The sequence below is a fragment of the Pagrus pagrus genome (genome assembly GCF_965226575.1).
Source record: "Pagrus pagrus genome assembly, chromosome: 10".
NCBI lineage: Eukaryota > Metazoa > Chordata > Actinopteri > Spariformes > Sparidae > Pagrus > Pagrus pagrus.
The window spans coordinates 19097992-19125543 of record NC_140194.1 but is presented as its reverse complement, the minus strand read 5'-3'; the positions used below and the strand labels follow the sequence as shown (position 1 = coordinate 19125543).

The 27552-nt window shown below is 39.0% G+C and overlaps 2 protein-coding genes across 3 annotated transcripts; one reads left to right on the top strand and one right to left on the bottom strand.

Annotated features, from left to right (window-relative positions):
• The first annotated feature begins 1009 nt into the window (after positions 1-1009).
• Positions 1010-8067, top strand: rlbp1b (retinaldehyde binding protein 1b). The gene is made up of 8 exons (XM_084363280.1): positions 1010-1057; positions 2614-2657; positions 4239-4367; positions 4957-5161; positions 5617-5795; positions 5897-6055; positions 6453-6563; positions 6742-8067. Exons 2-8 carry the CDS (start codon positions 2646-2648, stop codon positions 6868-6870), a joined length of 924 nt encoding a protein of 307 aa, XP_084219406.1. The 5' UTR covers positions 1010-1057; positions 2614-2645; the 3' UTR covers positions 6871-8067.
• Positions 8068-9134: 1067 nt separating this feature from the next.
• abhd2b (abhydrolase domain containing 2, acylglycerol lipase b) lies at positions 9135-21546 on the bottom strand. Of its 2 annotated transcripts, none has more exons than XM_084363454.1 (11): positions 21321-21546; positions 20828-20901; positions 19830-20060; positions 18084-18259; positions 17503-17670; positions 16981-17164; positions 16683-16775; positions 16220-16321; positions 16059-16128; positions 15432-15516; positions 9135-12757 (listed from the first exon to the last, which is right to left on the bottom strand). In XM_084363454.1, exons 3-11 carry the CDS (start codon positions 20039-20041, stop codon positions 12531-12533), a joined length of 1317 nt encoding a protein of 438 aa, XP_084219580.1. In that variant the 5' UTR covers positions 20042-20060; positions 20828-20901; positions 21321-21546; the 3' UTR covers positions 9135-12530. The 2 variants fall into 2 exon arrangements, with proteins under 2 accessions (XP_084219580.1, XP_084219581.1); XM_084363455.1 differs by lacking the exon at positions 21321-21546 and adding an exon at positions 20983-21236.
• Between the last annotated feature and the right edge of the window lie 6006 nt (positions 21547-27552).

The following is a 27552-nucleotide window of genomic DNA, read 5'->3' as shown; positions in this document are numbered from 1 at the left end:
CTCAGTGCTTCAAAAAAAAGTGAACTAAAAAGAAAACACAAAATTCATAAAATCATATATAGGTAATACAACATGTAGTAAAAACAAAAGATACAGAAAAAGATTATTCTTTTTTCTTTCTATTCTGTTAATTGATGATCAACATCCTCTGTTTATTATAGATTCATTTATTCCACTGAACTCTTTGGCAAATTTTATTTGATTCTCTTTCTATTTATTACTCATGTATCTTTGTGTCTTCATCTTACTGTATGTTTTAGTATGTGTGCAAGGCGAGCTGTTCAATCTGAACACAGAGAGCTAGTGGGGCATAGTTGCATATATTGTATAACGTGTAACGTGCTGTTGTTTAATCAGATCTCCATGAAATTTGGTGGATTAGATTTATATATTAGATTTTGCTGCAGATCAGGATCTGGGATTGTATTGTCTATTTTTTTAGTCACATGGAAACAAAGACTATATCATCAATTCCAGCCTTCGTTGGCAGACTAAAGAAATCAACCTCACTTAAAAAGATTCAGGAAGAGAGATAATATTGCTGCTGATCCAGGGAGAAATGTCACAACATTAGAAGCAGACTGAACTCCCATTAATGCCTTTAAACATGTGAAACAGCCCGTTAGAACACAGGCTCCCCTCTCTTCTCACCCAAGTGTAATCACGTTGCAGAAATCAAACCAGTGGTCACAATGGTCACTTTTCACTCCACCCGAGTCTCTTTGTAATGCAATCAAATCCGTCCACCCTCTTAAACCACCTCTTACCTAAAGTGTGCACTCAACATTACATCATTCATGAAAATGTGCCCTGGCCCTGCCTTTCATTATGGGAGCACCTCCACCATTGGCCAAACACCCTCACCATCTCTCCCTCCCCTCCTCCCCCGTCTTTCCCACCCTCTGCCACTTTTATGCTGATTGAAAAGAAAAAGAAATCTGCAGGATGTAATCTGGTGTGACGCCACTAATCCCAGCACTACAAAACATAGGTCCGGTCCACCTTGCTCCACACAGACCCCTGTGACTGCCCACCGGCGACTTCACATCTGCCTCAGGTAAGACTCAGCCTCCTCTGCTGATGTGCTGCTTCACACTCTGTTCTTCCTCGGATGTTGTAAAACTCTGCAGCTCCTCTTGGTCCTGCTATAGCTGAACTTTTGTTAACGCAGCAGTGATTTTGACCGAGAACAGTGATATTCTCTTATAAACTGTGGATATTCTGCTTCCTTTGACTCCCAAAAAACATTTTCTTCTTGTATTTTGAGGTATTTGAGTGCTAAATCTAATCAAGTGAAGTCCATATCGTGCTCAGCAGGTGCATCATGGGACTAACACAAGCAAGGTTCAGAGCTGCATTCCCACTGTGAGCAAAAATTCCCAAAAATGTGCTCATGGTTCTGAAGCTTTGGATTTGAGCACCAACTTAGTGGCTTGCATTGAATAATAACACAGTTATATCTGTGAAGGTGACGCAGGAGTCTTTAAAAAATATGGAACAGAGACACTGTGGCGAGTGGGATGTCTTTTAGTGTGAGGCTTTTTAGGCCTACTTGTATTCAATATAAGGGAGTATAGTATAGTATAGTATATTCTGCTATAGTATAGTAGAAGGAGGACTATCAATTTATCTAAAAAGGATCAGAAGAAAATGCTTAAATTTTGCAGGAACAACAGAGGAATGTGCATAAAAGGATGCACAAGACTTTTGAGAATTTCCTAACAATTATTTTTAACCTGCTGGATATTTTCTCAATGAATATTTTTTGTGCATTAAATGCCAGTTTAGTGTTCATTACAATTTCTTAAAGCTCAAGATGACTTCAAATTGTTTAATTTGGCTGTGAAAATGTCTAAAAATTCAATGATTTTCAGTGTACTGTCACGAGCTAGATGTTGTTGTTTTTTTAATTTGGGAAATATTTAATCGATTATCAAAATAGTTGCAGATCAGGGTTTTCCCCACCATTATAAGGCTCAGGCGCAGCAATTTTGGGCACCACCTAAGTCAAATTAAGGTAAAATCAAAGTGGAGAGAAAAAAACTAAAGCAAGTTTTATCAAGTTTTGTGTTGCTTTATGCTTTTTGTGTATTTATTATCTGCTCTAGTTTTTCCAATTTTTTGTACCCAAATATAATAATTTGAATCAAAAAAACATAGCATTTCTTGAGGGAGGACCCACAAATCCCCTAATGAATGTGTGCATCAAATTCTTCCACAAACCTCAGAAAAAACTATAAAAGAAAACAGTAGATTAAAACAAGAAGATACTGCATATGCTACATCACACTATGAGATTTTTTTTTAATCTACTTTAAAACTGCTTCACAGGAGATTTAAGGGAACATTAAGTGTTTGGTGATCCTTGCGGTTATACAGAATTTATCAAAGAGTTTGAACCTTGACAGCAAATGTGAGCCTGTCGATTATAAAACCAAAAGACTCTCGACCTTAAATCTCCTGACAAATCATCCAGGAATGGACGAGTGCTAAATATAGCCAAATCAAGGTACCCTGTGATAGCAGAGAGGGTGGGATGAAGGGGGATTAATGTTGAGCACAGTGTGTCAGTTGTTTCATGTGAATCACAAACTCCCTTTCATTTTCTTGCAGACAGTTCGGAGCTGATATAAGGAGCAGGAGATATGGCTGTGGTTGTAAGTTATCACACTTTTACTTAAACTTAAACTGTGCTTTGATTTTGCTCCATGGGGATATTTTGGATGGATTTCTGAGCTGTAACACTCACACACAAATAACAATTGCCAAGACAAACACCCATTCATCTTCCTGTAACGTGGCTGCAGCTCAACATTTCTCAAGAGCAAAGCTCATTGTTAGGATGCCGTCAACAGCTACAGTAGCTTTAGTTGCTAATCTCTGATCCCTGCTTCAGGTCCACTAGCAGTCCTTACCGCGTATTTACAAGCTTTACTGGACTCGTGAGGGAGATTAATCAAACACTGAGGCCTATTGATTATGCTGCTGAAGCACTGGTGGACGTGTGTTTTGTCTCATGTGGATTAGACATGTTTTAAACCTCACACAGCACAACCAGGTCTTGTGAGAGAATTATATCAACACAGTAAGACATTGAGCTCTTGTCCAAAGCAACCTGCAAAGGCAGAGAAGATAGAAAAAGAGCAATTTCTCTCTGGACGCACTAAATGTTACGGTTGCAAACAATGTCACGGCGTGCAGGTGTTTTCCATCAGCGGCCCAAACACCTGCTGTCACATCATTAACTGGCCTTCGTTAAGAAGGTCAGGCACTGTTGTAACCAATAACATAAACGATGGATCTGTTTCCATTCTGTGTGCCATTAAGTCGTTCCCGATGAGCGAGTATCCACAATACCAACTGGCCCTTAGACTGGCACAGCTAAATGAAACTCATCCATTATTAATGTCATTAATAACAGCTCTGCTTTTCCTGCTATGATAAACTGCGGAAATGATCTATTCAGGTGTTTCAGTCTAATGGAGAGCAGGGACAGTTATCTTCAATATGTGATTCAGTGCTGCTTTACTCTGACATTAGTGAACTGTTGATGTGTAAAAACAGAAATATATTTGGCCTAAACAACAGTGCTCTACTTCTTACTATGAATCATGAGTCATTCATCACATATTTACTGATTTAAATCCTGCTAGTGTTTAGACCAGTGGTTTTGAAAGTCTGAGACGGCAGGCCTCCTCTCAGACTATACTTGGGAAAAGGCACCCCTGCAACCCCACTTAGTTTACTTGCTCAATTCCTGGATGCCAATGGGATTATGATTGTTATCTGATCCCATAAACATAGACAGGAATGTGCGAGAACCAAAACTATTAGATAATGTCATTTCTTTCATTTCCTCCTCTAAAACAGTTTGGAGCCCCCCTGCAGAGGCCTGCCTCCCACTGGCTTAGACAACATTCAATATTCAAGAACTTTGGCCTCTTTTGTCAAATGAAAAAATGGTTTCTGCAGATCAGGAAGATATTATTTTAGTATCTGTTAACATGTTAAAGCACATGGTAACTGTATTCATCAACTCCATAGTGCACAAGGAAGATGTACTGTATTTACACACAGAGCTACAGATTACTGCAGTATTAGTATTAGTAGTATTAGCTGCAAGGAAATCAATGCCCTGTCACGCCTGAGAGAAGTTTGAACCGTATTCACTATAACTGAATTATAAGCATAAAATAAATTTACTATGTTCTCATTAATACTGACGCATCTCTTTTCAGAGCGGAACTTACCGTATGGTGTCGGAGGAGGAGCAGGCTCTCAGGTCCAAGCTGGAGCGTCTCACCGTCAAGGACCACGGGCCAGTGTTTGGACCATGTGCCAGCCTGCCAGACCACACCAAGCAGAAGGTGACCGGACATGTTCCTTCAAGAAACATCTGGACAGCCTGGATATGCTGACACATTTACTAGCTACTGTTTTGCTCTTATCAGAGTCCACTTGTATTAATTTTCCACATGTTGTCACAACAGTAGCTGAATGAACGTACTAAATGACTGCACTAAAAAATAGGGAAAAGCAGACTTTGGATGAAAGGCTGGCGAGGCATTGCATGCTAGTTTAGCGAGCTATTGAACCACCTGCTGCTCACACCTAGGACGAAAGATAATACATTGTTAGCTGGTGCAATGTGAGCTCTTCATTCATGAGAAAGCTAACATGAAGGCAAGGTTAAGCTAAGTAACAGTCATTCAGTCTGAATATCAGGCTAATTGGAGATTAGATAAAGTTAAAGTTACATTTACTTTTCGGCAGTATTTCACTAAACTGTATAAAACCCAAGTGACAATCTCCTGAGCTGAAAGATGATCAGTACAAAATACAAAAAACTGCAGTTTCTCCAACTGCTCCAACTTGAGTCTGGCTCCAAAAGCAAGTCAGTCCCATCCAAAGTTACCCAAACTGTCAGCTAACTGTCTGCTCTGGCTCCCCCTGCAGGCCAAGGACGAGCTGAACGAGACAGATGAGAAGAAGGTGGCAGCAGTGAAGGAGCTGCGAGGAATTATTAAGGAGAAGGCAGATGGAGGCGATGACTTGGCCAAGGGGGTGCAGGACACCTTTGGGGAGAAACCGGACAGTTTGCTGGTCCGCTTCATCCGCGCCAGGAAGTACGACGTGCCCAGAGCCTTCGAGCTCATGAAGGGTACGTCAGCAGAGGCAGAACTGAATATACTGACAACTGTTTTCTTTCACCAGAAGATCTCAGAGTCTTGATTATGTTCTGTAGTGTTCTGTTTCTCTGAAGGCTAATTTAGCTGAGTTTATATTTGATCATTTTCATGCTACAATCAAATAAATCAATCAAATATTTGTCATCGTCAGGGTGAAAAAAGCCTTTGAAGCACCATTTAGCTCATCATAGGACAATAAAGCCTAGACTGATTTAAAAGTTTTAGTTGTATCATCAGTCTCTAAAGACAGTGTAACCCAACTTACCTCTTCATTAATAGACAAAAACACTAAACTGTTTAAATTGTGAAGAAAAATTCTGAAGTGTTGAAAACCTTTAGATGAAAACTATGATTCCAGTAGCTCGAGGGACAGGGAAATTTACAACCAGGTGTGACCCCAGAATGTGTGTCTGTTTTTTCCACCCAGGTTACGTGCGTTTCAGGAAGGATTACCCCGAGCTGTTTGAGAATCTGACCCCAGAGGCCGTACGCAGCACCATCGAGGCTGGCTACCCTGGCATCCTGCCCAGCAGAGACAAGTATGGCCGTGTGGTTCTGCTCTTCAACATCGAGAACTGGGACTATGAAGAGATCACCTTTGATGAGGTACGTGAGACCACATATCCCACAATGCTCCTGGGAAGGCATATTAACAAACTCACTTTTGATTTAAATATGATATGAATAATAGATGTGTGTATATTCAGATCCTTCGTGCCTACTGTGTGATCCTGGAGAAGCTGCTGGAGAACGAGGAGACTCAGATCAACGGGTTCTGCATCATCGAGAACTTCAAGGGCTTCACCATGCAGCAGGCGTCAGGAATCAAACCCACCGAGCTCAAGAAGATGGTGGACATGTTGCAGGTGGGAAAACTATAACTAAAGGCAGATTGCAGAGTGGGAGAGATGGATATTCTACAACTGAAAACTGCAGATGAAAAAGTTTGTGTTGAAGTTTTCAGAAGGTTAGAAGATTGTAAACTGATGGATACAAGAGTTAAGTGGAAAACATGTTTCTAACTCTCCTAACACCAAGGTGCCTCTGAGCAAGGCATTTCACAGTTAACTTTACCAGGCAGGAAGGAAGAGCGGCTCATTGATTCAAAGTTTGAAGTCTGGTCCTCGGTGTGAAAAATGTCCATGAGCTGTGACTTAAGAGTAGAAAAAGAGAAGTCTTCATACCTTTTCTGTAACTTAATGCAGAGTACATGTCTTCGATAAAGGTTTCATATCTAATCCATCTGACTTTTCATTCTTTCAGGATTCATTCCCCGCCCGTTTCAAAGCTGTGCACTTCATCCACCAGCCCTGGTACTTCACCACCACCTACAATGTGGTCAAACCCCTCATGAAGAGCAAGCTGCTAGAGAGAGTGAGTTAGACAAGATTCAAAGATTTATGCTTTTAAAATACTTTATTAATACTTTATTTCACTTGCAATGATTTTATAAACTTTCTACTGACTTTCCACTTATTTACATGTTGGATAGTCAGGTGCTGAAAATCCCCACTGTCTAAAAGGCCTCTAACAGCTGCTGTTCCTACTCTAGGTGTTTGTCCACGGAGACGAGCTGGAGAACTACTACAAGGAGTTTGATGCCGACATCCTGCCCTCCGAGTTTGATGGAAAAGGTTCCAAGTACGATGGCAAGGCCACAGCAGCCAAGCTGTTCGACTAAATGTCCTGGCTCTCTTTGCGCCAACCAGGCGGAGAGCCGTTATATATTACAAAACCCCCATAGACTGTCGAGACTTAAAGCCCAATGTAGCTGTGTGGGTGGAGGGAAAAAGAGTAATGAATGAAGTGTATGAGAAGTTCAAGTGATGTTGTTTTCAGAGCTCCTGGTAAAGCACAACCTAACAGGAATGAGGCAGCCTCATCCTCAATCACTATTCTACTCTGCAGTACTTTGTTTCAGCTCTTTGGTTGACGCTCATTGTTAGCATTGATGCTATACATTGGACTGGAGGCACTGGCAGATTAGACTAGTCCATTTACTAATGACTCCATACTGTATACATGTACTTTACACATTTGTAGATTGTTTTTCCAACTGATTAGCTACCTCCCAGGCAACACTGACTACGCTTCACACCAGCTTGGTGTGAAAATCAACCTTCTTAGTCTTAAGACTGGCTTGAAACAGGAAATTCATCATGATGAACATTTCGGCACCTTTATTTTGTCATTTTCACACATTTAAGCAGTTCTGGGCGGAGGCTGTTTTGACACTTATGTTCAAAGAAGCTCTGATATTGAAGATTTGACAGTTTGCTGGCAAACAGCAAAACTTTTATTACACCAAGATACCAAATTTACAATATTATTTTCAATGTCTTTTGTTTCACTGATTCAGAAACAGGAGATGTTAGAGCTCATGGAAAGTCACCAACAAGGAAAAGTTTTCTAAACAGTGGATGCTGACAACTGCATCACTGTAACTGATCTGAAGATAAAGGTGACTAAATGTCACACAGATTTCAGTGGCTGTCTGTAGGGCACGATTTGAAAAATATTCAGCGTTACTGTAAATTGTACATGATTCAGAAACATATGAATGCTTTTAATATCATTTCATGAAAGAAAAAAAATTATAAAGTATCCAACCAGGAGAAGCCAAGTGAGAGTGTTTTACTGGATGGCTTTGAACAACACAGCCTCTGTTATGTTGTGCTTTGTCTAGACCATGCTTCACCCACACAGCTTGTATTAACACTGGCAGGCTCCAGCTTTCTCAATCTCCACCCTCTGGCCCCCGTCTCTCCTTCAAGTACAAGGCTGATCTTCCAACAAGTGCCTGTCTCTCATGTGTTTTTTAGATTGTTCTTCAGTATGAATATTATGAGGTTTTACCCACTGTGCTACCTGGTGCACCAATAAGAATGTCAATAAATGTACAATAAACTGTATTTAAATATAAGTTGTAGTCTTTGCATCAATTTTCAGATCTTAATAGGGCAACAGAAGGGACTGCAGCGGTAGCAGCTCTGTAATGTTACCAGAGATGGGAAGAAACCAAGTAAAAATACTTTGTTACTCCAAGTAGATGTTTCAGGTATCTGTACTCAACTTGATTTTTAGTTAAATGTATTTTTCTGACAACTTTTTACTTTAACTCCCTACATTTTAACACAGATATCTGCACTTTCTACTCCTTACATTTTCAAAACAGCCTCTTTACTTTTGTTTTAATGCATTTGATTATTTTTATTATTCGTCATCACATGCCGCCTTGCCAACATCACAAGACTGATTTCAACCTATCAGTGAATATCACGCACGACAGACGTAGCAAGATGAAATGACGTAACAAGAAGGAAAGACGGATAGGGAGACTCAAATGGGGGGAAAAGTTGTGTAGTGACAAAGGCTCAGCTTCAGTTAGCTTTGCACAGACAGAGTTGGTGGAAACATCCTTCAGAGGTCCTTTTTACTTTTATACTAAGTAAATTTCAGAGCCTGTACTTTCTTACTTTTACTCGAGTTGAATCAGTGCATCTACTTTCACCAGAGTCAAGTATCTGTGCTTTTACTTGAGTAAAGAATGTGTTTACTTTTACTGCCTCGGGAAGTTATACAGCAGTAGTTGGTGTTAAGTGGGCATGTTTATCATGTTCACCATCATCGTTTAGCATGTTAGCATGCCAACATCTGCTAATTAGCACTCAACATTAACTACAGTTAAGGTTGATGGGAATGTCATTGGTTTTGAAGGTATTTGGTGAGAAGTGTTTAGTAGAAAATTGAAGTTTATACCACATGATGACACTAGAGGACATGATAACCAAAACTATAGCAATTTATTCTGAGGGGAACATGAATGTGTTTACCATATTTAACTACAGCACAAACAACAGTTGTTGAAATATTTCACACAAATGCCAATAGCATTGCTAGTAAAGGAAAACCCAGAATCGGAAAAAATAAACAGACCAAAACAAATCAATGTGAAAAATATTTATTAATCATTTTAAATATGACTATTCAGTCGCAGCTGCACCCCATCAGAGCAAAAAAAAACCATGATTAGATTGCAAATGTTACACCCATATCCTGCTGATATACTACAGTATAGTGCCATACAGAAAAATAGGAACTGCAAAAACAGTAAAGTGCAGGCTAAACAGTCCATCTCTTAGTCAGGACATATTGCACATACAGACAAAGTAATGGTGCAAATGTAAGTTGTATTAATCTTATAAAGAGCAAATGGTTGAAAAGTTGATCAATAAGAAGCGTGGACTTGGGTGGAGACCGTTGCATTTACAGCATCTGGCAGGATGTTAGTCACAGGAAACCATGATTTATATCAAACATTTACACCATAGGCACTTAGGTGGATCCAGAATAAACCGCAGGAAACAAAAAACAACTTCTGCAAGTAAATGTCATCTTTTAACAATGTTTGAGATCTTTATCATGAGATGAGACAGAACAGAGTTTTATGTGGTAGTTCAAAAAATTGTTCTTCTGTTCATGTTATTTATTTATTTGTTTTAAGGAACAATCTCCACCCATCCTGTATGTAGCAATAAGCAGCTTAAAACATCCCCCAAAAATACCACTACAGCTCACTTTGCAGTAAACTTATCAATTAGTCCTGTGCAAAGTCATATTTAACGTGAGATTTCTATTGTATTTGAGCCACAGCCGTGTGTCTTTTTTAGGTCACGTGGCCGAAACGCAGCAACAAAGTTGAGCTACTTTTTGATTTAAAAGTGAAACTTGCTTTGGTCCGTTTGTTTTGTAAATGCATAAATTGAAAATCCACAATTGGATTTCGTATTTAGTACACTTACTGTTTGAGTCCCATTTGCACTCTTCTCTCCTTTTAGTTAAACGTTTCTGTAAACACAGTTTGACCCAGCTCTGTCCTGAACAGCCCTTTAGTCATGTGTACACCTTCAGTAACTTGTGGCCTCAATCGGACGATTCTTAAAAGGACCTTTTAAGCGTTAACAATCAGAGCAGCATTTAGGGGAATTAAACCACCTGACCATCCTTGTGCTATGAAAGGAGGTATCAACTGCTGTTACCTGCTGGTTTAAGGTACTGTGGAATAAATCATTGAATAGAACAAGCTGAGCTGGAGCAGTACAATGTGCAGAGTACAATCTGTTCATATGAATTGCCCAATTTTCCATTCAACTACACAGAAGGAAAGAACATCCCTAAATCAAAATAACAATTTCATTATTTATAAAACTTTTAACCAGAGACCCTGATTTTATTTTATAGGTCAGCAGCAACAATGCAGGCTGATGGTCCATGGCACACAATGCAAATGCAAAGTGAAAAACTGGAGTGGTGTCAAAATTTGCTAAATTTGATGCCTTAACCTATATAAATAAACTAAACAGGGTGTTAAATTAACACATTCTTCCATCAAGAACAGCAACGTTCTTGATGGAAACAAGTAAGATGATATTACATCGTATTAAGGAAATTAGTTTGACTGAACACAAGCCTTAATATCAGCTGGAATCATCACTGTAAACCATAAATCATGTCAGACTGCTGCTGATCAGAGGTAGCTCAATGATTCATGAGGAGCCAGAAATCTGTTCAGATTCACATTTGTATTAAGGCACTTAATGTGGTCGTGAACTGTATGAATTAAATCCTGAAAGATTTTTTAAATAGATCACCATAATATGCTTCAAAATATAACAGATGTGGGACATCAGGTGTATTTTAAAGTATATTATGGTTATGAATTTATTGGAACAGACCACCCCAAAATACTTCTTCTTCATCTGCAGTGCTATTTATGCGTCTAGGTTGTTTTGGTGTGAGTTGCCAAGTTTTGGAGACATCGACAGGAGATGTAGAGAAGGAAGTGTGCATCTGCTCATGGACGAGAGGTTCATGCTCTTAACAGCGGGAGATGCAAACATTAATAGCGTCCTCCTCGGCTGGGATATTACGTTAGCTAGCTTATACCCTTTTCACACCAGAAAAAACCCTGCTTACACCTGCTAATATCTGGCTTTTGTCTTCAAAGTAAATGTGTATAATCGTCATTTAGTCCTGGGTCAAATGACTCTTCAGTAGTCATGGGTATTATCGGCCCTGGCTCCAAACGGCTGTGATGAGTGAGAGAACATCCTAATCAGAAAGAAAAAACAGAAAGACAGGCTCGTCTCCTGGTAATGTGAAAAAGTGAAATTTAAGCTGATTTACCCACTAACTTAACCAAAAATATCTAAAAATGGTATCAGTTAGCTAGCCTCTTGTCTATGTATATACGCACTCTGCAATCTGTGCGTTGATACAGTTGGCATGTAGTTTCATCTAAAAAAAAAAAAAAAGAAGTAGTTCCTTCAAGAAGCATCTCACAACAAGGTCTGTGGATTATTTTGAGTAACTGGGTTATGATTTCTGGACAGAAACATTGCTGTTGAGTTTTTCAAATGTATTTCTCTGGCACTTTGAGCTCCACAAGCCAAGTGCCTTCTAGTTCTATAATATTTGAGAGAAGGCAGACATCTTTGCCCGCTTTATCTCCAAAACTCGACAACTCACACCAAAACAATCCAGATGGATAAATACCACTACAGTTAAGAGAATATGGCGTTTTGATTTTGAAGTGAATTGCCCCCTTTTAAGGCCTCAGACTGTTTGCTAAAAAAAACCACAACAATGTAGACTTAACTAAGATGATTTTCCAGTTTTTAGATTGATAGAAGATTGATACTAGATGTCTAATTTGTATGTAAGCTGGCCTATGAGTTCATTTGCAAAAACAGATACATGTCACTCTGAAATTAATAAACTAACCCCACTTGAGTGCACACAAACATTAAAAACCAAGATTTAAGTACATTTTTGAGATTACTTATCAAAACATCACCAGTTTGATTGATTCCCTGGAGTGCACAAAAAACATGATTTAGGAAAATAAATAAAAACAGACATGTCTTGTTTTTGCAAGTGAACCCTTCAACTGAGAAGCGTCTTCAGTCAGAGAAGTCATAATTCATGTATAAAAATACTTTTCCTTCAACATGCAGGTCAAAGGTCAATCTGTTGTCTAGACTCAAGACGCAGCAGCTGCCAAAAACCAGCAAAGGGTGAACTCGTGTTATATTGGAGGTTAAATGGGACAAGAGGAAGGTACAATTCACCACAGTGTCATATAACATGTTCCAGTATTATTATCTTATGTGAGTTTCAGGTTACAGCTTGGTGTAGCCACTCCCACTTAGCCTCCTTTTCTAATCCATTTAGTGATTCCCTGCATTTCCCAAAATTACTCACTAAACTGTAAGGCCATTAATACAGGAGGCTGAGTGTGTACCTGTGTGTTTCTGCTTCATTTCCAAACATCCATGTATGTTACCCACTGAGTGTTACCCCTGTGCTCTGCAGGTAGGAGTTCATGTCCTGGTGGCTGCTCTTCTGGCAAGCCGGCTGGTCCTTCTCCCAGTGGCAGATGGCATCGGTGTACTCGACTATGAACTTGTCCATCCAGGTGAGGGGCTGAGGGAACAGCACGGCTCCCTCAAAGAAACCCAGGTGGCCTCCGTGTTGGGTCAGGGCGAATATCACATTGGGCATCTTTTCTACAGACAGAGGGAGAAGGAGTTTTTCATCAGCAGTATTTACTTTTAAAGTAAACACATAATTAAATCAGCCATATAAACTACTGATGCCAGGAACCAATCATCAAAGCAACATGACATCAGTTCTTATGCGTAAAGTTTCAGTACAACGAGTAGATACATCAATCTCCAGACAAGCAAATCATATTTATCAGTACACAATATGACTCCTGATGGAAACACTCGCTCCAAACTGAAAGAGGCTTTTGGATAAAACATCTTCAAGAATCTAAAGTAAGTCCAATATCTCTTGACTTAGTCTTTCTGGACATACTGACCAATATAATCTTAAAAATAGGTAAAAATCTCTTTTAAACATTTTACAGTGTTTGGCTTCTGTGGGGGTTTGTTTAAAGCTGCAATAACTGATGTTTTGGCCATTTGGGGTCAGCAGAAATAACTGTAACATCATACTGACACATTAGCAGTTCATAAAGTTGATATGGCAAACTTGTTAGCATATGCTTGCCCAGTTAGATATGTGAAAGATACAGAGCAACATTAGCATTAATTTGGATTTTTATGAATGCAAGTCCGATATTCACTCTACTTTAAGCTAATTTTTTGGTCTTCACAACTCCTGTCTCAAATCTGCCTCTTTAGCTGCAAATGCTCCACTATGTTCACCAGCTAGACGCTAACTAAGTTGCTTTTTGCACAGAAAACAGCTGCCCGCTGTGGCCGAAAACAACAGTGATTCATAGTCATTGTTATTAGAAAAATATCAATTGTAGCCACTTTAAAGCTGCATTAAGGGATTTTTGACCACTACTACAAATTCTCCAAAACACAGAGACACAACCTTGACAAACTATATTATTGGCTTATCAAAACAACCACATATTAACACAACCAGCAGACAACATGAGCATCCATTTAAAATCAAATTTCATGTAATTTGAATAACATTAATCAAATATCTACTCTTTATAGGTCTAGTTTGTTCTCCACCAACTACTGGCAAAATATCTGGGTCTTTGGATTCTCAACTTTCTCCACCAGCCACTTGTTTACTTTGTCCCTCTGCTGCCGCTGGTGCTGTGCAGCTAGTGTGCTACAGTGCTACACTCTGCTTGTTTGAGTTTGTTTGGAAGCAGCTATGTTAGTTTTATATTCATACTGTCTATGTAAATGGTAAAATATGTCAATGTGTAGTCGGTGAAACAAAGCAATGAGGTAAAGGTTGGGAGAGCCTAAAAGTTAGGTTGTAATTGTTCATGGATTAAAAACCTTGCATGTTTTTTATAACACAGTGTTATATTCAAAACACTGATTTAATTGACCTTCAATAAATGAAGGAGTAGTGACAATCTAGGTTTTTTACATGGAAAACTTTCTGATTTCATTGCCCCGCATTTACATTCTGCACAAGAATGTGAACTCAGTACTAAGGTGAAAAGGACATTCAGGGATTAGCAAGGCACAATTTGGCACAATCATTGTCTGACTTTGGTTTTCTGGTCGAGCACCTGCAGCCATTTGGTAATTAAAGGCACTCTGATCTCATTAATGCGAAGGTAAATAATTAAGCTCTGCTGCTTTGTGGCAGTCTCGTTAAAATGGCTCAGTGACTGACTGTGAGGTCAGCTGGCAAGATGGTTGGTTTCCGCTCAGAAATACACCAGCCTCTTTCCCTTTCCGCCATCAACACCACCTACACACTTTCTCCTGTTTATGCGTGTGTGCACCTACAAACTACAAACTAGGTACTGGAGGTTACCTGATGAGGCACTAAAACCAACTCTGTGTCTCACATCTTACGTCTTGCACAGAATATTGAATATTTACACCAACTCCTCAAAATCTTTCATCTGAAAAGTAAATTCTGTGCGTTGATCTTCTCTTGAAATAGAGGACAAGTTTGGAATTTCACTTGTTAAAATCTATGTTATACACACTGATTTACACAGGCAGGCACAGGCGCATGTGACCTACTAAGGCAACACACACACACACACACACACACACACGCGCACACTGCTCTATATATATAATCCAACAGCCTAGGCAGATCACATGGCCCTGAAAAATTCAACAAGACTGTCTCTGCTGGGCCGTGTTGAGCAGATAGCTGCCACAAGACTTTATCAACACTTAAGACTCCGGCTCCAGTGTCCAGCTCCAGTGGAGGGAGGACAATGGATTCATCTGCTCTACACTCATCTGAGTCTGTATCACTGTGAGGACAACATTTTCCTGGTGTAGTCACTGTTCACTAGGAAACACGCAAAATATTCAAAACAAACAACATATGAGTCATTATAGCAACAGTTTAGTTAGCCCTTCACGCTTCGCTGCACAGTTGGATGTGTAGAGGATCAGATTATACTTGCATACTTCCATCTTGCTGTTTTTTAATAAGGTGTGAATGATTATGTTTTAAGAGATGTACATTATTGTAGTCCACTAAGGCATAGGGCCTTACAAATTTAGCCTTGAGGACAAGACAAACTATATTTTTTTTAGTATTCCATCTCAAACCATTTCCACAGTAGTCACAAATACTGAAAATGTACCGGGTACAGTCACGACAGGTGTACTTAAAACCCATTTTACCAATGGTAATTGATATTACTGCTACATCATGACCAATGAAATATACACTGATGAATGACTCTTGTCTATGAACACAAACCTGCGAGTGTGCGTGGAATAGCCAGAAGTGACTGATGAACTAGCGGATCGTCTGCAGAGTTTACCAGGAGGAGAGGCACAGTGACCTGCATGTGAAACAACAGTGTATTTCTGAATGACTTTCTAAGGCCTGTCACACACCGTTTCTGAAAAGAAGCAGCATCAGTAGTGATAGTGGTAGTATTAACTACCACTAGAGATGTTATAGCAATAGGTCAGTCAGAGTCAGAGTCAGAGTGTGGGTTAGAGCGGGCAGGCTATTACTTAGCATCAAGAATGAAGACAGCCTTGGTCATCATGACAATCTGTGGTTTTAGGGGAATAACAAAGGTAGTGTGGTTGCCAAGTAACCCACAGAAAACACTGTTGATTGTCATAACAAATAGTCACACCATGTAACTTCCTCTAAAACCACAAACTGTCTTCTGTGTTCTGTCTTCTGGTTTACAGTGAAAAATGAAGCTATTGAATTGTATCATATGCTTCAATAAAAACACCTCAAATTGTCTTTTTTAAAATTTCTTTTTGAGCATATTCTGGTAGTACTTGTTGTAGTGATAGTAAAAAGCAGTAGCATTAGTAACAATGGTATCAAAAGTACAGAAGTACTCAGACATAGGTGACTCACGTTGTGGATGTAGTGCACACAGCTCTCCTGCTCATAGTACTCCTTCACCGAGCTGTAACCGTGAAATTTTCTGCCGGAGGGAATTGTGTGATAACATTGGTGAAAGAGAGAACAGCTGTAGATTTCAGAGCAGCTGGATCAAAATCAAAATGCATCCAAACCTCATGATGCTGTCATCAATCTGCATCAGAGATGTGGCTGCATACAGTCTTCCCAGGTCTGCATCGCCAATGTTGCTGGAGTTCAGGCCAAGCAAACTGCTCCTGTTGATCAAAACAGTTAAGAGTTATTGACAAATCAGAGTAGGAATCAAAATCTTTGTTACACCCATCTGACAATGTCAGAGTCATATCCAAATCATTGCTGATGGAATTCAAACTAGTAGTCTAATTTTTTAGGATTACACCGACAGACAGTGAAGGAAATGTTGCCTCCTTTCATGGATGTTTATCTTTCTTGCTGCACAAATCCACAGCAACAACTAACGTAAAGGAACAACTCAATAAATTTAAAAATTATTTATTTTTTTATCTTGGTGCTTTGACACTGGCATAAACTTGAATGGATTAATACTTCCGTTACTGTAAATCTGTTACTGCAGAAACTGTTGTTGCATTCCTTCACCTGTGTGACAGGATAAGTTTCTTCATGTTGTCTGCCAACACAAAGTTGTAAAGCCTCCGGCACTGATCCCACTGAAGGAATGTTTCCTGGGCCCTAAAAACACATAAAAAATGCATGAACACACTACAGTAAGCAAAACACCTGCAGCTTAAAGGTGACCATTTTTTATGATAACATGTAGAGTATATTCAAAGGTTTTGATAAAAGTGCTGCTGTAGAGCTGGGGCTCGAATACAAATATCAGTGCATTTTTAGAAATATCCATTCTGTTCATTTGTTTGCTCTTCATCCCACTAACCTGAGGGCACTGTAACCCTGACAGACGCTGACACAGCAGAGCACTCGGTCCTGGTTCGATCTGTTCTCACCGAGGAACTTACAGACAATGTTTCCCCCTAGACTGAAGCCCACAACCACCAGTAGCGTCTGTGGAAAAGCTCGTTTGACGTAGCTCACCATAGCCGCATACTCCCAGGTACAACCTGAGGGAAAGAGAGACACTTTTAGAACTCAGTTTCACATTAAATTAAATGGCTAGATAATTTCATAAAGTTGTGTTTATATTTAGAGGCTCGGATACGGCCTTTCAATGAAGATCTGCTATACTTCCCCCATTTAATGTTGCAACTGTGACTGTCAAGGACTGAAACCATTGTTTTTTTTTTTTATTATTTTGCTTTGCTTCCCCTTACTTTAGTTCTCTTTAATGAACAGACGTAAAAAATGTACTAAAGTGAACTTCCCCTCTGTGGTTTGGACTGTAAGATGTTGTAATCACACCCGTAAGTCACCCACTACCATGTGATGTTTCCCTCGTTACCGTAGGTGAACATGCGCGGCGAGGTGAGCTCCATGTTGGGCAGAGCTCCCAGGTGGTTGAGGACAGCACAGCGGTATCCCTGCCGCTGGGAGTGATCCACAAAGGTCCGAATGTAGTTCTTCTCGCTATGGTTACCGATCCCAGGGCAGATTACCATGGTAATGTCATCTGACATGCACACACACGGACAAACAAGAGGGAACACATGCATAAACATACAAAGTGGAGTCATGTGCGGGTGTAAAATTGATGCTGTGTGTGTGTTGATCTAATTGGCTGCTGAAATGCATGGCATTTATGCACGAGGGAGTTCATTAGCGGTCTTCCTGCTCATGCTTACTGTAGTAAGAGCTGATTGATACTCAAGGCTCACAATTCATACAGGCATATAAAACTCTGGAGTAAAGACCGGTGAACAAAAACATCTTTACAAAACAACAATTAGTGAACGCTTCATCAAAAAACTAGCTTTAAAAGTATGACAGAAGTTCAGTAGTTGTGTGATTAAATCCTAAACATGCAGTAAATCCAAAGACAGCAGCTTTGGAGCTTTACCAGATAGACCAGTAATAGTATCTGACCTCCTGTGCTGTGGTCTCCAAGCGCTTCAAAGAGGTCAAAGGTCGCTGTGGCCCCGTCCTGCATTGAGAGGAACTTGCGGACCCCGCAGGGTGTTGGGGTGTTGACACGTCCCATCTTGCCATACAGTGCCGTCTGGAGATGGCCACTCTTACCCCACAGCAGGGGAGGAATGTATCTGAAGAGAAGCTCCATATTAGATTACAGCTGTAACTGCTACCCTGAAGATGCTTCAGCACAGTCTTAGTAAAGATTATCCCACCACAGACAGGCACACATACCACTCTAACTATAGGAGGTGGCAGACAAGTCTACAAGGCACCATCATTCATTTAACTGAGCAGCCAGTTGAATTGGATTTAATCTCTGAGCTAGAGGAGATTGCTTATTTGTGGTTGACATTTTCATTCACCAAATCATGTAACTCTAGAAACAGTATTCACTCAAGTACTTGTAAATATGTTAAAAATGATTTGGTCTCAAGCCAACAAGATTAAGCAGAATTTATATTGACGTACTGCCTTAAATGATCAAGGCCCAGGTTCACAAGCAACAGCAAGTCAATGTCATGGTTTGTTTGGTATAAAGAGACTTCAGCTTTAGCATTAACTTTATCAAACACATTCCTGCGTAGACAAAAAAAAAAAACGCCTACAGACACTCCCACTGTAAACAGTACATTAGAGATAAGAGAAATGCTTTGCAAGCTCAGAGCAGAAACTTAAAGGGATAAAAGGCGATTACACAAGTCTGCTTCCAGGTCTTGGTCAGAAGTACATATGTGACAAAAAGTTGTATAAAGCCTTTTGTGATCTGATAAATTGTGATAAATTGTGATGTCACTTGAGTCTGCATCGACTGGGTCTGAAGACTACAAGTCTGAAGATGAAAAAAATCAGCACACTGGGAAAAAAATCCACTTCAAACATAGGCAAAAAACAAACAAAGGTGTGTCTTGCTATTAATAAGTTTAAAAAAAAACAGAATAAGAATAAGTCCCTTTATCTTTATTACAGTTTTGCAGGTGCTAGTTTGCAACTTTTGACTGACACTGACCAAAAAACTGTGCTATCCATTTTGACTTATAAGGCAGCTCATACAGTCAGCTGACCAGTTTGGTTTCCAAACAAATCACCTCTCGTATGTATATTTTTTCTGTTTTTTGTTCAATTCGTATATTTTTTGCAAATGACAATTAACTTTCTAAAAAAAAATAACTTTGTCGATTTGCCATTTGATATGAAGATTTGTTTTGTCAAACGTATTAATCTCCTTCTGTTTTGCCTATTTTTCTCCTGGTGCTCCTCTCTGTGGGAAAACTACTCCTGCTAAAAAACAGAGTGAAAACAAACTCTCTATGGTCACAACAAGGTCACATAGCTCATGTCAGAGTCTCCAGGTCAAGTCTGAGTTGCTAATATCTTGTCAAGTCCACAGTTGTTAACTGTACATTTGAGAAAACCAGTTCAATTTACAACGCCATTTTTCAAAATTATTCTGCCAGATTTTCCAGTGCTTGTTTTCACAGCAGTCTTGATAAGCCATGTAAACAACGCTCACAGTATGCAGTCTTCATCTATCTCCCTCTTTTGTCAGTGGGTGTAAGATAGAATTTTTCTCGTAGGCTTATCATTAACGACACAATCAGGTAGGATTTCAGATATTGCTGAAAAGATGTGACGTCTGTATCTCAGTCGTCCAGTGTTCCTAGTCTTTAAAACTTGGACTGGATAATGATTAACACTTACTCTTTGGTTAGCATCGAGCAGGATTTGAGGAGATAACGGCTGAGTGGTGTGTCCTGGTAGGTGATCCCCGGTGGTTCTGTGGTACTCTTCAGGTTCAGACAGCGGACGATGACATAGAGGATAGTTGCCACTGCTGCGAGCTTCATGCCATCAAACATGGCAGGCAGCTCCGGGCCGAAGGTGTTCATGTAGCCATCCTCGAGGGTGGCCATTGTGGACACAGGAGAGGACCTATGCACAGATAACACTTAACTTACATGACTTATTAAGAGCGTGAAAGGAGGAATTAGCCAGTTTTATGGCTCTGTTAGAATGATCTAAATTGCTGAGATTGACGAATTACCTATAAATATTGATTTAGACCAATGTATTCGGTTTTATGATCAGTTTCCCCTTGATAGACTTGATCTTTGCAACTCCTGCTATTTTGTAGATTTCTACCAGACAGAATCTCCATAAAACAGTCCGTAAAACTGAACATCCTTTATTTTTTTAAATTAATTTCTGACTGTCAGTCTATCTCAGAGTCAGCTGGTTCTGTGCATTACAACATGGGCAAAGAAAGGATTTTTTTACAAAGCATGTTTTATTAAATCTCCTGAAGTTTTTTAGGGCGCTATCAACCAGCCTAAAGTCTAATGAATTCATGAATCAGAATACAGACATTCATGAGTTCTCGTACACATAGAGAACTGCTCCCCTTGAAAAAATGTCTGTAGTCTGACGTCAGTGGGAAGTTTAACTTTCTCATGTTGGTCTGAAGAATGAGTCACAGTCTCCGATCCTGCTAACACACCCTTTACAGTCCTACATTATCTAGCTCTAAATCTATGAATACTGTCTCTTGGTACAAAATATCAGGTATTTGACGCTTTAATCCAAAATTGCTTATACTAACAGTATCCTAAAATCCTCATATCCTTCTTGACATTTTTAAAAAGTACATTTTTAAAAACCAGCAGAGATGCTCTCAGTTGATTTAAACAGTTTTTACTCACCTTGTCTGACTTTGAAGGAGATACAGTTGCTGTGGTCCCTCCTTTTTGAACCCAAAGTGTAATGATGGTCAGTGCTGGAGAACACACACAGTTAAAGGGTAACTCCACCAACTTTACATATTAAAGTGTGTTTACAGGTTTTAAAGGCAACTTACTAACAAATTGGTCGATTCAGTGGCCAAGGAAAACATACAAACTAAGAAAAACTATTGAAAGTTGATCCTATTGTCATACACTTAAAATACATGGACGACAAAACCGGAAAAACAAAAACTAATAAGCTGAAGGATTGGAGTTAGCCAGCTGTGCTCCGGTTAGCTTAAGAACGAGTCACAACAAGTGTCTCTGGTCTCAGGTTCTTGTACTCTTTTGTTCTGTCACTCAGGTAAAACTGTTTCTAAAGGTGGTCGAGGTGAAACTGGAGGCTTCAACAAACACAACGCAAGGTACATAATGTTTTTTTTAAGTATACGGAGGACATTTCCGGTCTTACCATCGCGTGGTTCGGAGTCTGTCCGGGTTCTGGTCGGATCCACCCGGAGTAGAGCTCCGTCTCTGAACACCGACTGTTTACAACCGAGGAGCTGACTGACCAGCAGGGTGCGTTCAAGTGCTCTGACAAAAGCTCCGATTTCTGGTAACACCCGCAGTAAATACGTTCAGTAATAAAAAAAAGAAATAACACCGTTTAGCTTCCCCTTTACATCAATTTAGCCCTTGAATTGTTCTATTCAAACTATTTATCAGAACTCAATTAATTCCCTTGCTTTGAGTCACAGCCTATGTCAGCTTTCGTCGTCAGCCAGGATATCCGATAGCACAGGAAGGCAGCATGACAAACAGCGGTGTACCTTACTTCCTACTTCAGGGAATCTAACAGCTGACTAAATGACTTGAGCATGCTGCGGCCTCATCGGGCAGATGCGTCCGCCTATTGTAAACACTTGTAGACCTCCATTTTATAACGAAAAACAGACAAACATAATTTAGACAAACAATATTGGCTTAATATCCCACAATAATGGCCAACATCTGGCTATTATAACCAACATCTGGATATTATAGGTGAATAGGTTTAGCAAACTTACTATGGGCTTCCAATTCTTATTGTAGGCCTACATTTAAAATGATATGAGAAAAAAAAAACAAGAGATTAGAATTTTAAGTTAAATATATAGGTAGGATTGCGGTGTTAATGGTAAATGGCAGTAGGCCTCCAGAAAACGCCTATTCCTTTATAAAATGTGTTATTGCATGTTTACATTGGGTTTCATTCCTATAAACAGATTTTTTTTAAAAGTGATCAGACTCGCTTTTATTAAGTATTTTAACCACTGGAGGGCGCCATCCACTAATGGGACATACAGTGTGATAACTTAATTTTCATTTATAGTGAGCTAATTATGCCCTCAACGTATTCATTACCAATATTTTTCTCGTATCATTCTATAGTTCTTTATGCAATAAACAGACCCATCACATTGTTTCATAGCAATTTACCTCCACAATTACCAAACCACTTACACAATAATGCAAACTTGGAGAGAAAATGTGAGGAATATACACTTGAAAAAATCAGTGTAGATTATAAAATGTAAATGGCAGACACAGGGAAGTGTGAGTGAGTTTCTATTTCTATTTAATTCCATTTTACAGATATAGCCACATATCTTTGAAATAAATAAAGCCACAGAAACACCAATTTCAAGTGAAGATATAATACAAATGAGAATGAACGTTGCCCTGCAAAAACAAGAGCTGTTTTATTTCTGATTATATATATATTTTTACTGTATATCTTTGATCCCAAACTAGAGAGTCTACATGTCAGTTTGTGGTTGCACCCATTTGGTTTGGCACAGTTCTAATGAACCTTTTGAGTAAAAACATCTGTCGGAACTATGATCACCAAATGAGGTTTCAGTTGAACTGTAGCTCTGTTTTTCTTCCAACGAAATAGAGCCACAGGAATTTACACTCCCTACCAAAATCATTCTCACTTCTTTATCTGTGATGTTTTTCACAAGTGTGAATCCTCGCTCGTGTTCCCAGATGAAAGACGGAAGTGAAAGAGACTTTATGTAGTTTTTGTTTGGAATACAGAAGTGAAACATCCTGATACGCACCAGGTACAGATTTATAAATTCTATGACACATTTCTTGACTGGCATTCCCCTCTAACTATACCACATTTTCACAAGGTTTGAGTTTACAGGATTATGCGGCGCTCCGCATTGAGGATTAGGATCAAAAAGGCTTCTGTCACATTTAAATTCCATCTAACCATCATTAACCTCATCCTCTTGCTCAGACTTAGTGAGGTCAGTCATGAGAAGAAGCTTTGTCTGATAGGAGAAGAACATCAGAGGATGCCGTCTCACCACATTTGACGGCTGCTACACGTTATCCAGCTCACAGTGCACGTGATTGTCTAATCTATCCTTATGGTTTCATGACTGTACGGATAAAGCAGCTTTCTGTTACTGCCTGTTGAGTTTTACAGTTTGGGGATTTTGCTGACAGTCTTTTTCTGAGGCGAAAAAGAAATCAAGAAGGGCTTAAATATCTTTGCTAAAGCACACTTCAACATGATGGAAGCATTATCATCATAAGGAGGAAAGCGCAGCCACTTAAGGATAGGAACATCTCTCTTGTCCCTGCATTTTACTGTCCTTTCACATTTCTTAATACATTATCAGGTAGAGGCTTTTGGTGGCTGTTACCTGCTGTAACATTTTTATGATGCGCTCAAGTCTGACTTTACTGATAATAGTCTAAGGGACAGGCTGAGTGTTTGGAGGTGTATAAGACTATATAAATACATACAGTCATACACAGAGATATGGGCTGCGTTCCAATACCCATATTATTTAGTATGCCAGAAAAATATTTATATATCCCAGTACATAAATTGTCAAATGTAGTATGCCAAAAATATCAGGATGTCCTACTGCATCCGCTCACATTCTGATCGACAATCCTCTGACTGAGCCTATAGAGCACAGACAGATGACAGGTCAATGCCTTCTTTTTCTTTTTAACTTCAAATATGTGCTATGGACTGCGACAGATGTATGAACGAAATAGGGTCAAAGTTCATGGTGCAATGTTATGACGGGCAGCTTTGGTTTTAATTCAAACTGGACAGCACAGAGCTTGAAGGAAAATGCTGCTTATTGCATCTGCTGTGGTATGTTTTATTTGGTTCATAAAAAAATCTAAATGTTTTTATTGGATAGCTGAGAGTGGAGGCATGACAGGAAATGAGGGGAGAGAGCAGGACCACATTAATTTGCTGTGGAGACCCTGAGGGAAAGATGAGCTGCGGGACCCTATTGACCCCCTGTTTCTATCATCTCTTTATGCATTTCACATGGATTATCTAGTAATTATTAACTCTCACCATTTAGTTCATATTGTGCATTAGTGGTTTATACATAAAGATTTGCAATTTACCAAATTAATCAAATTTAACTGCCACACAGTGAATCTGGAGGGAGTTGCTTTCTTTGCCTTGTTGATTATCCAACTTTAGCGAGAGAGGACGACATGCAGCAGAAGTCCCCAGCTGGACTCAAACTGGGGATGTTGCAGTTCATGGTCAGTACCTTAAAGATAAATGATGCACAAACTATATTGGGCCATTGATATTGGGAAATGTATAGTATCGCCTATGTATCATTATCTGTGAAATTGTAGCCCACAAATAGAGCCAATAAAATGAAGCCAGACTGCTTTCTATCCCTTAACAAATGCAGCATCTAACCACTCCACAAGAGGTGGTGGTACGCAACTTTACATTGGTTTGAAATCTACCAATAAACACAATAAACCCACAAATAATCTTTGTAGAGCAATGGGATATCAATTCATTTAAAAACCGTTTCTGCCCCAGTCACACCACCAAGGGAAAACAGATTTTACAGACTGATCTGATATGAAAAGGATCCCTTCAACAACTTAAAATGGGTTCTTTCACAGTGTTGTGCATAAGAGATTTTGATTGAGATGATACATTTTTCACAGGGACCATAGATGGCAGCACAAGACATGGGTTTTACTCTTTCTCAGCATGTTTCATCAGCAAACTTGTATCAGGTTGAAAGTTTTCAACCCCTGCGACACCAGGTCACTACTGTTTTATTTGTTTCTGATTCATATACAATCTAATATAAATGTGGTTTAGAGGGAGAAAACTATTTAGGATGTTTTACAATGTAATTTATCTTTTTTATACTGTTGAAAACAGCACCTCTTGTAACTCAAACAGACCTGCTAAACAGAAACCTTCCAGCCTTCATCTTTCTTAAGAATTTTAGTCATAGTTCAATAAAGGGAATTACTGAGTACGTTTGGATTCCCAGCATATCCTTGGTTTACCTCGATAGAAAATACCTCAGATAACCTTCTGCCTTTAGATTCACATGGAATTTAACTTTTCACTGTTCAATTCGATCTCCCAAAGAGAAATATGCTTTGTTTTTTATAATCCTCATCTCCTCAAGTAGCAGTTGAGGTAAGAGTTCATCCCAAATAACAGCATATTCACCCTCTGTTTGACCTACTGCTCATCAAACTAATGAGTGGGAATATAAGAGGAGCTTGGTATCGCTCCACATAGCTTGAGCTTTGATGTGTAAAGGTCAAATGGGGAAGGATTTTTTTTTTTTATGTCCAGCATGTGAGAGGGAGGGCTGTAGGTTTCACACATGATCATTTTCAGCTACATTTGATCTAGATTTGTTCATGAGAACTGAGCGACAAACGAAGCATGGAGATGCGATGAGAACAGACCTTCAAAGCACAGCAGCCTTTCTTTTCTGTATTTGAGCTGGTCTCCAAGCGTGAGATCACTTTATGCTGCATTTAAATCACTTTGGCTTGTTACTAGGCTACAGAGGGGTACATTTTACCCTGCCAATCAAAAATGTGTAGAGTTCATCTGGGAATATTGTTGCTACATGAGAAGAAATTTAAGGATGACAGCTAGAAAAATACTTCCAAGGCCATTAAGCAGGTATCTTATCTTCTAAAATTGACAATCATGTGACTGTTGTTATATTTAGTCTGCTTTTTGTCTCCTTAATCTGGAGCAAGATGAAAATGAACAGCTAACTCATCCATAAATGAGGAATGAGGTGAAAAATGTACTCTGCTAGACATCAATCTTAAAGTCTTACCCATTAAAACAACTCTTCAACTTCCGCCCACTCCTTCTGAAGCACAAAAATCAACTCTGACCCACTGCTGGATCTCGACTCAAGAAACGCCCACGGATGAACCTTTTGGCTTTCCACAATAAAACACTGGCCTTTATCTGCATTTCAGAGGAGGAATTCATGCATGGCGTCGTCACGGGAACTTTCTCAGAACTATTAGAGAAAAGGCAAGCAACACATTTAGCATACAGGCTTTATGAAGAAATTACATTATGGATTAAAGATGCATTGTTGTAACCAGTTACTGGCCTGTTTGATTGAATTAAGCAGAGTAAACACATACAAGAGAAGAATAAAGAATAAATGTAGAACAATAAAAGCTAGGGTTGTGTTAGGTGTTAATAAATCCACACATCTTTAGCACATATTTCACTATGTGGACTACATGTACAACTGTGAGCCATAATTTAACTATTTAGCCACATTTATAACCGGGGACAGATTCATATTATTAATATGAACATGATATTTTGCTGAAATCTTAATTTGTAAAGTAAAGTAAATGTAAAGTGAAATGATTGTAATGAGTTGTCTCCAGCGGTGGAGGAAGTATTCAGATCCCTTGATGACAACATTATGTGACTTTTTTACCTGAAGATAACAGCTTCAAAATCATGTTGATGGTACATTGTATTGTAATAGGGTGAATGGTGTCTGTCTCAGTCACTCCACCCCCTTATCACTTGTTTCTGCACTTTGTAGCTTCAGTGAGAGGGTAGGATTACAGTGTTACATACATGTTTACTTCAACATACAAGTTTTCATCACATAACATTGTTTTGAGTTTTGTTAGTAGTTAGCACCTACATTCGGTCTGACAAATTGTTACAGAGCTGGGATTTTTATTTACAACAGTCGTGTTGTACTCAGAAACTGCAGGGGACAACAAATCACACAAAATGCCAATTTTTACTTAATGTTGCTTTATTTAAAAGTACCAATACCACACTATAAAGTCAAAGTCTTAGATTGAAAATTTAAGTAAAAGTGTGTAAGTAAGCTAAAATAAGGAAAATTTAAGATCTACTTAAAGTATAAAATATATTATAACAAGTACTAAATGCACTTCTATTACACTTAAGATGCAGGAACCATGAAATAATTTTGCATGAATGTGACTTAAACAATAAACAAAAAAGTTTTAATAACTGATAGCAATTCATTTTCTGTAAATTCTGTCCAAATGTTTCAACTGTACTTGTATATAGCCTGCTGTTGGGTAGTTAGATTGATAAATCATAATGCAATGTTAGATTAAAGATGCAAGAAGTTTATCATCGCTCCTTTTGTACAAATATACTTGTGTGAAAATCTTTTGTTTAGAGACTCCACCATAGTCTCTAAGCAGACTGTCTGCTAAAAAAAATATGATCTATTAACATGAATATCTTTAAAACTAATACTTTAAAATAGTAATGAGGTAAAAATACAAACGCATAAATATTTATCTTTTCCATAACTGAAGAAACAAGCTGTTCTCAGAGGAAAACAAGGTCCCCAGAACAC

Coding starts and splice junctions, on each gene's coding strand:
- rlbp1b (XM_084363280.1), top strand. Junction 5,796..5,896: donor AAGAGATCACCTTTGATGAG/GTACGTGAGACC, acceptor GTGTATATTCAG/ATCCTTCGTGCCTACTGTGT. Junction 6,056..6,452: donor AGATGGTGGACATGTTGCAG/GTGGGAAAACTA, acceptor TCATTCTTTCAG/GATTCATTCCCCGCCCGTTT.
- abhd2b (XM_084363454.1), bottom strand. CDS start 20,041: ATGGCCACCCTCGAGGATGGCTACATGAACACCTTCGGCCCGGAGCTG. Junction 16,322..16,682: donor AAACTTATCCTGTCACACAG/GTGAAGGAATGC, acceptor TTTGATCAACAG/GAGCAGTTTGCTTGGCCTGA. Junction 16,129..16,219: donor ATTGATGACAGCATCATGAG/GTTTGGATGCAT, acceptor TCCCTCCGGCAG/AAAATTTCACGGTTACAGCT.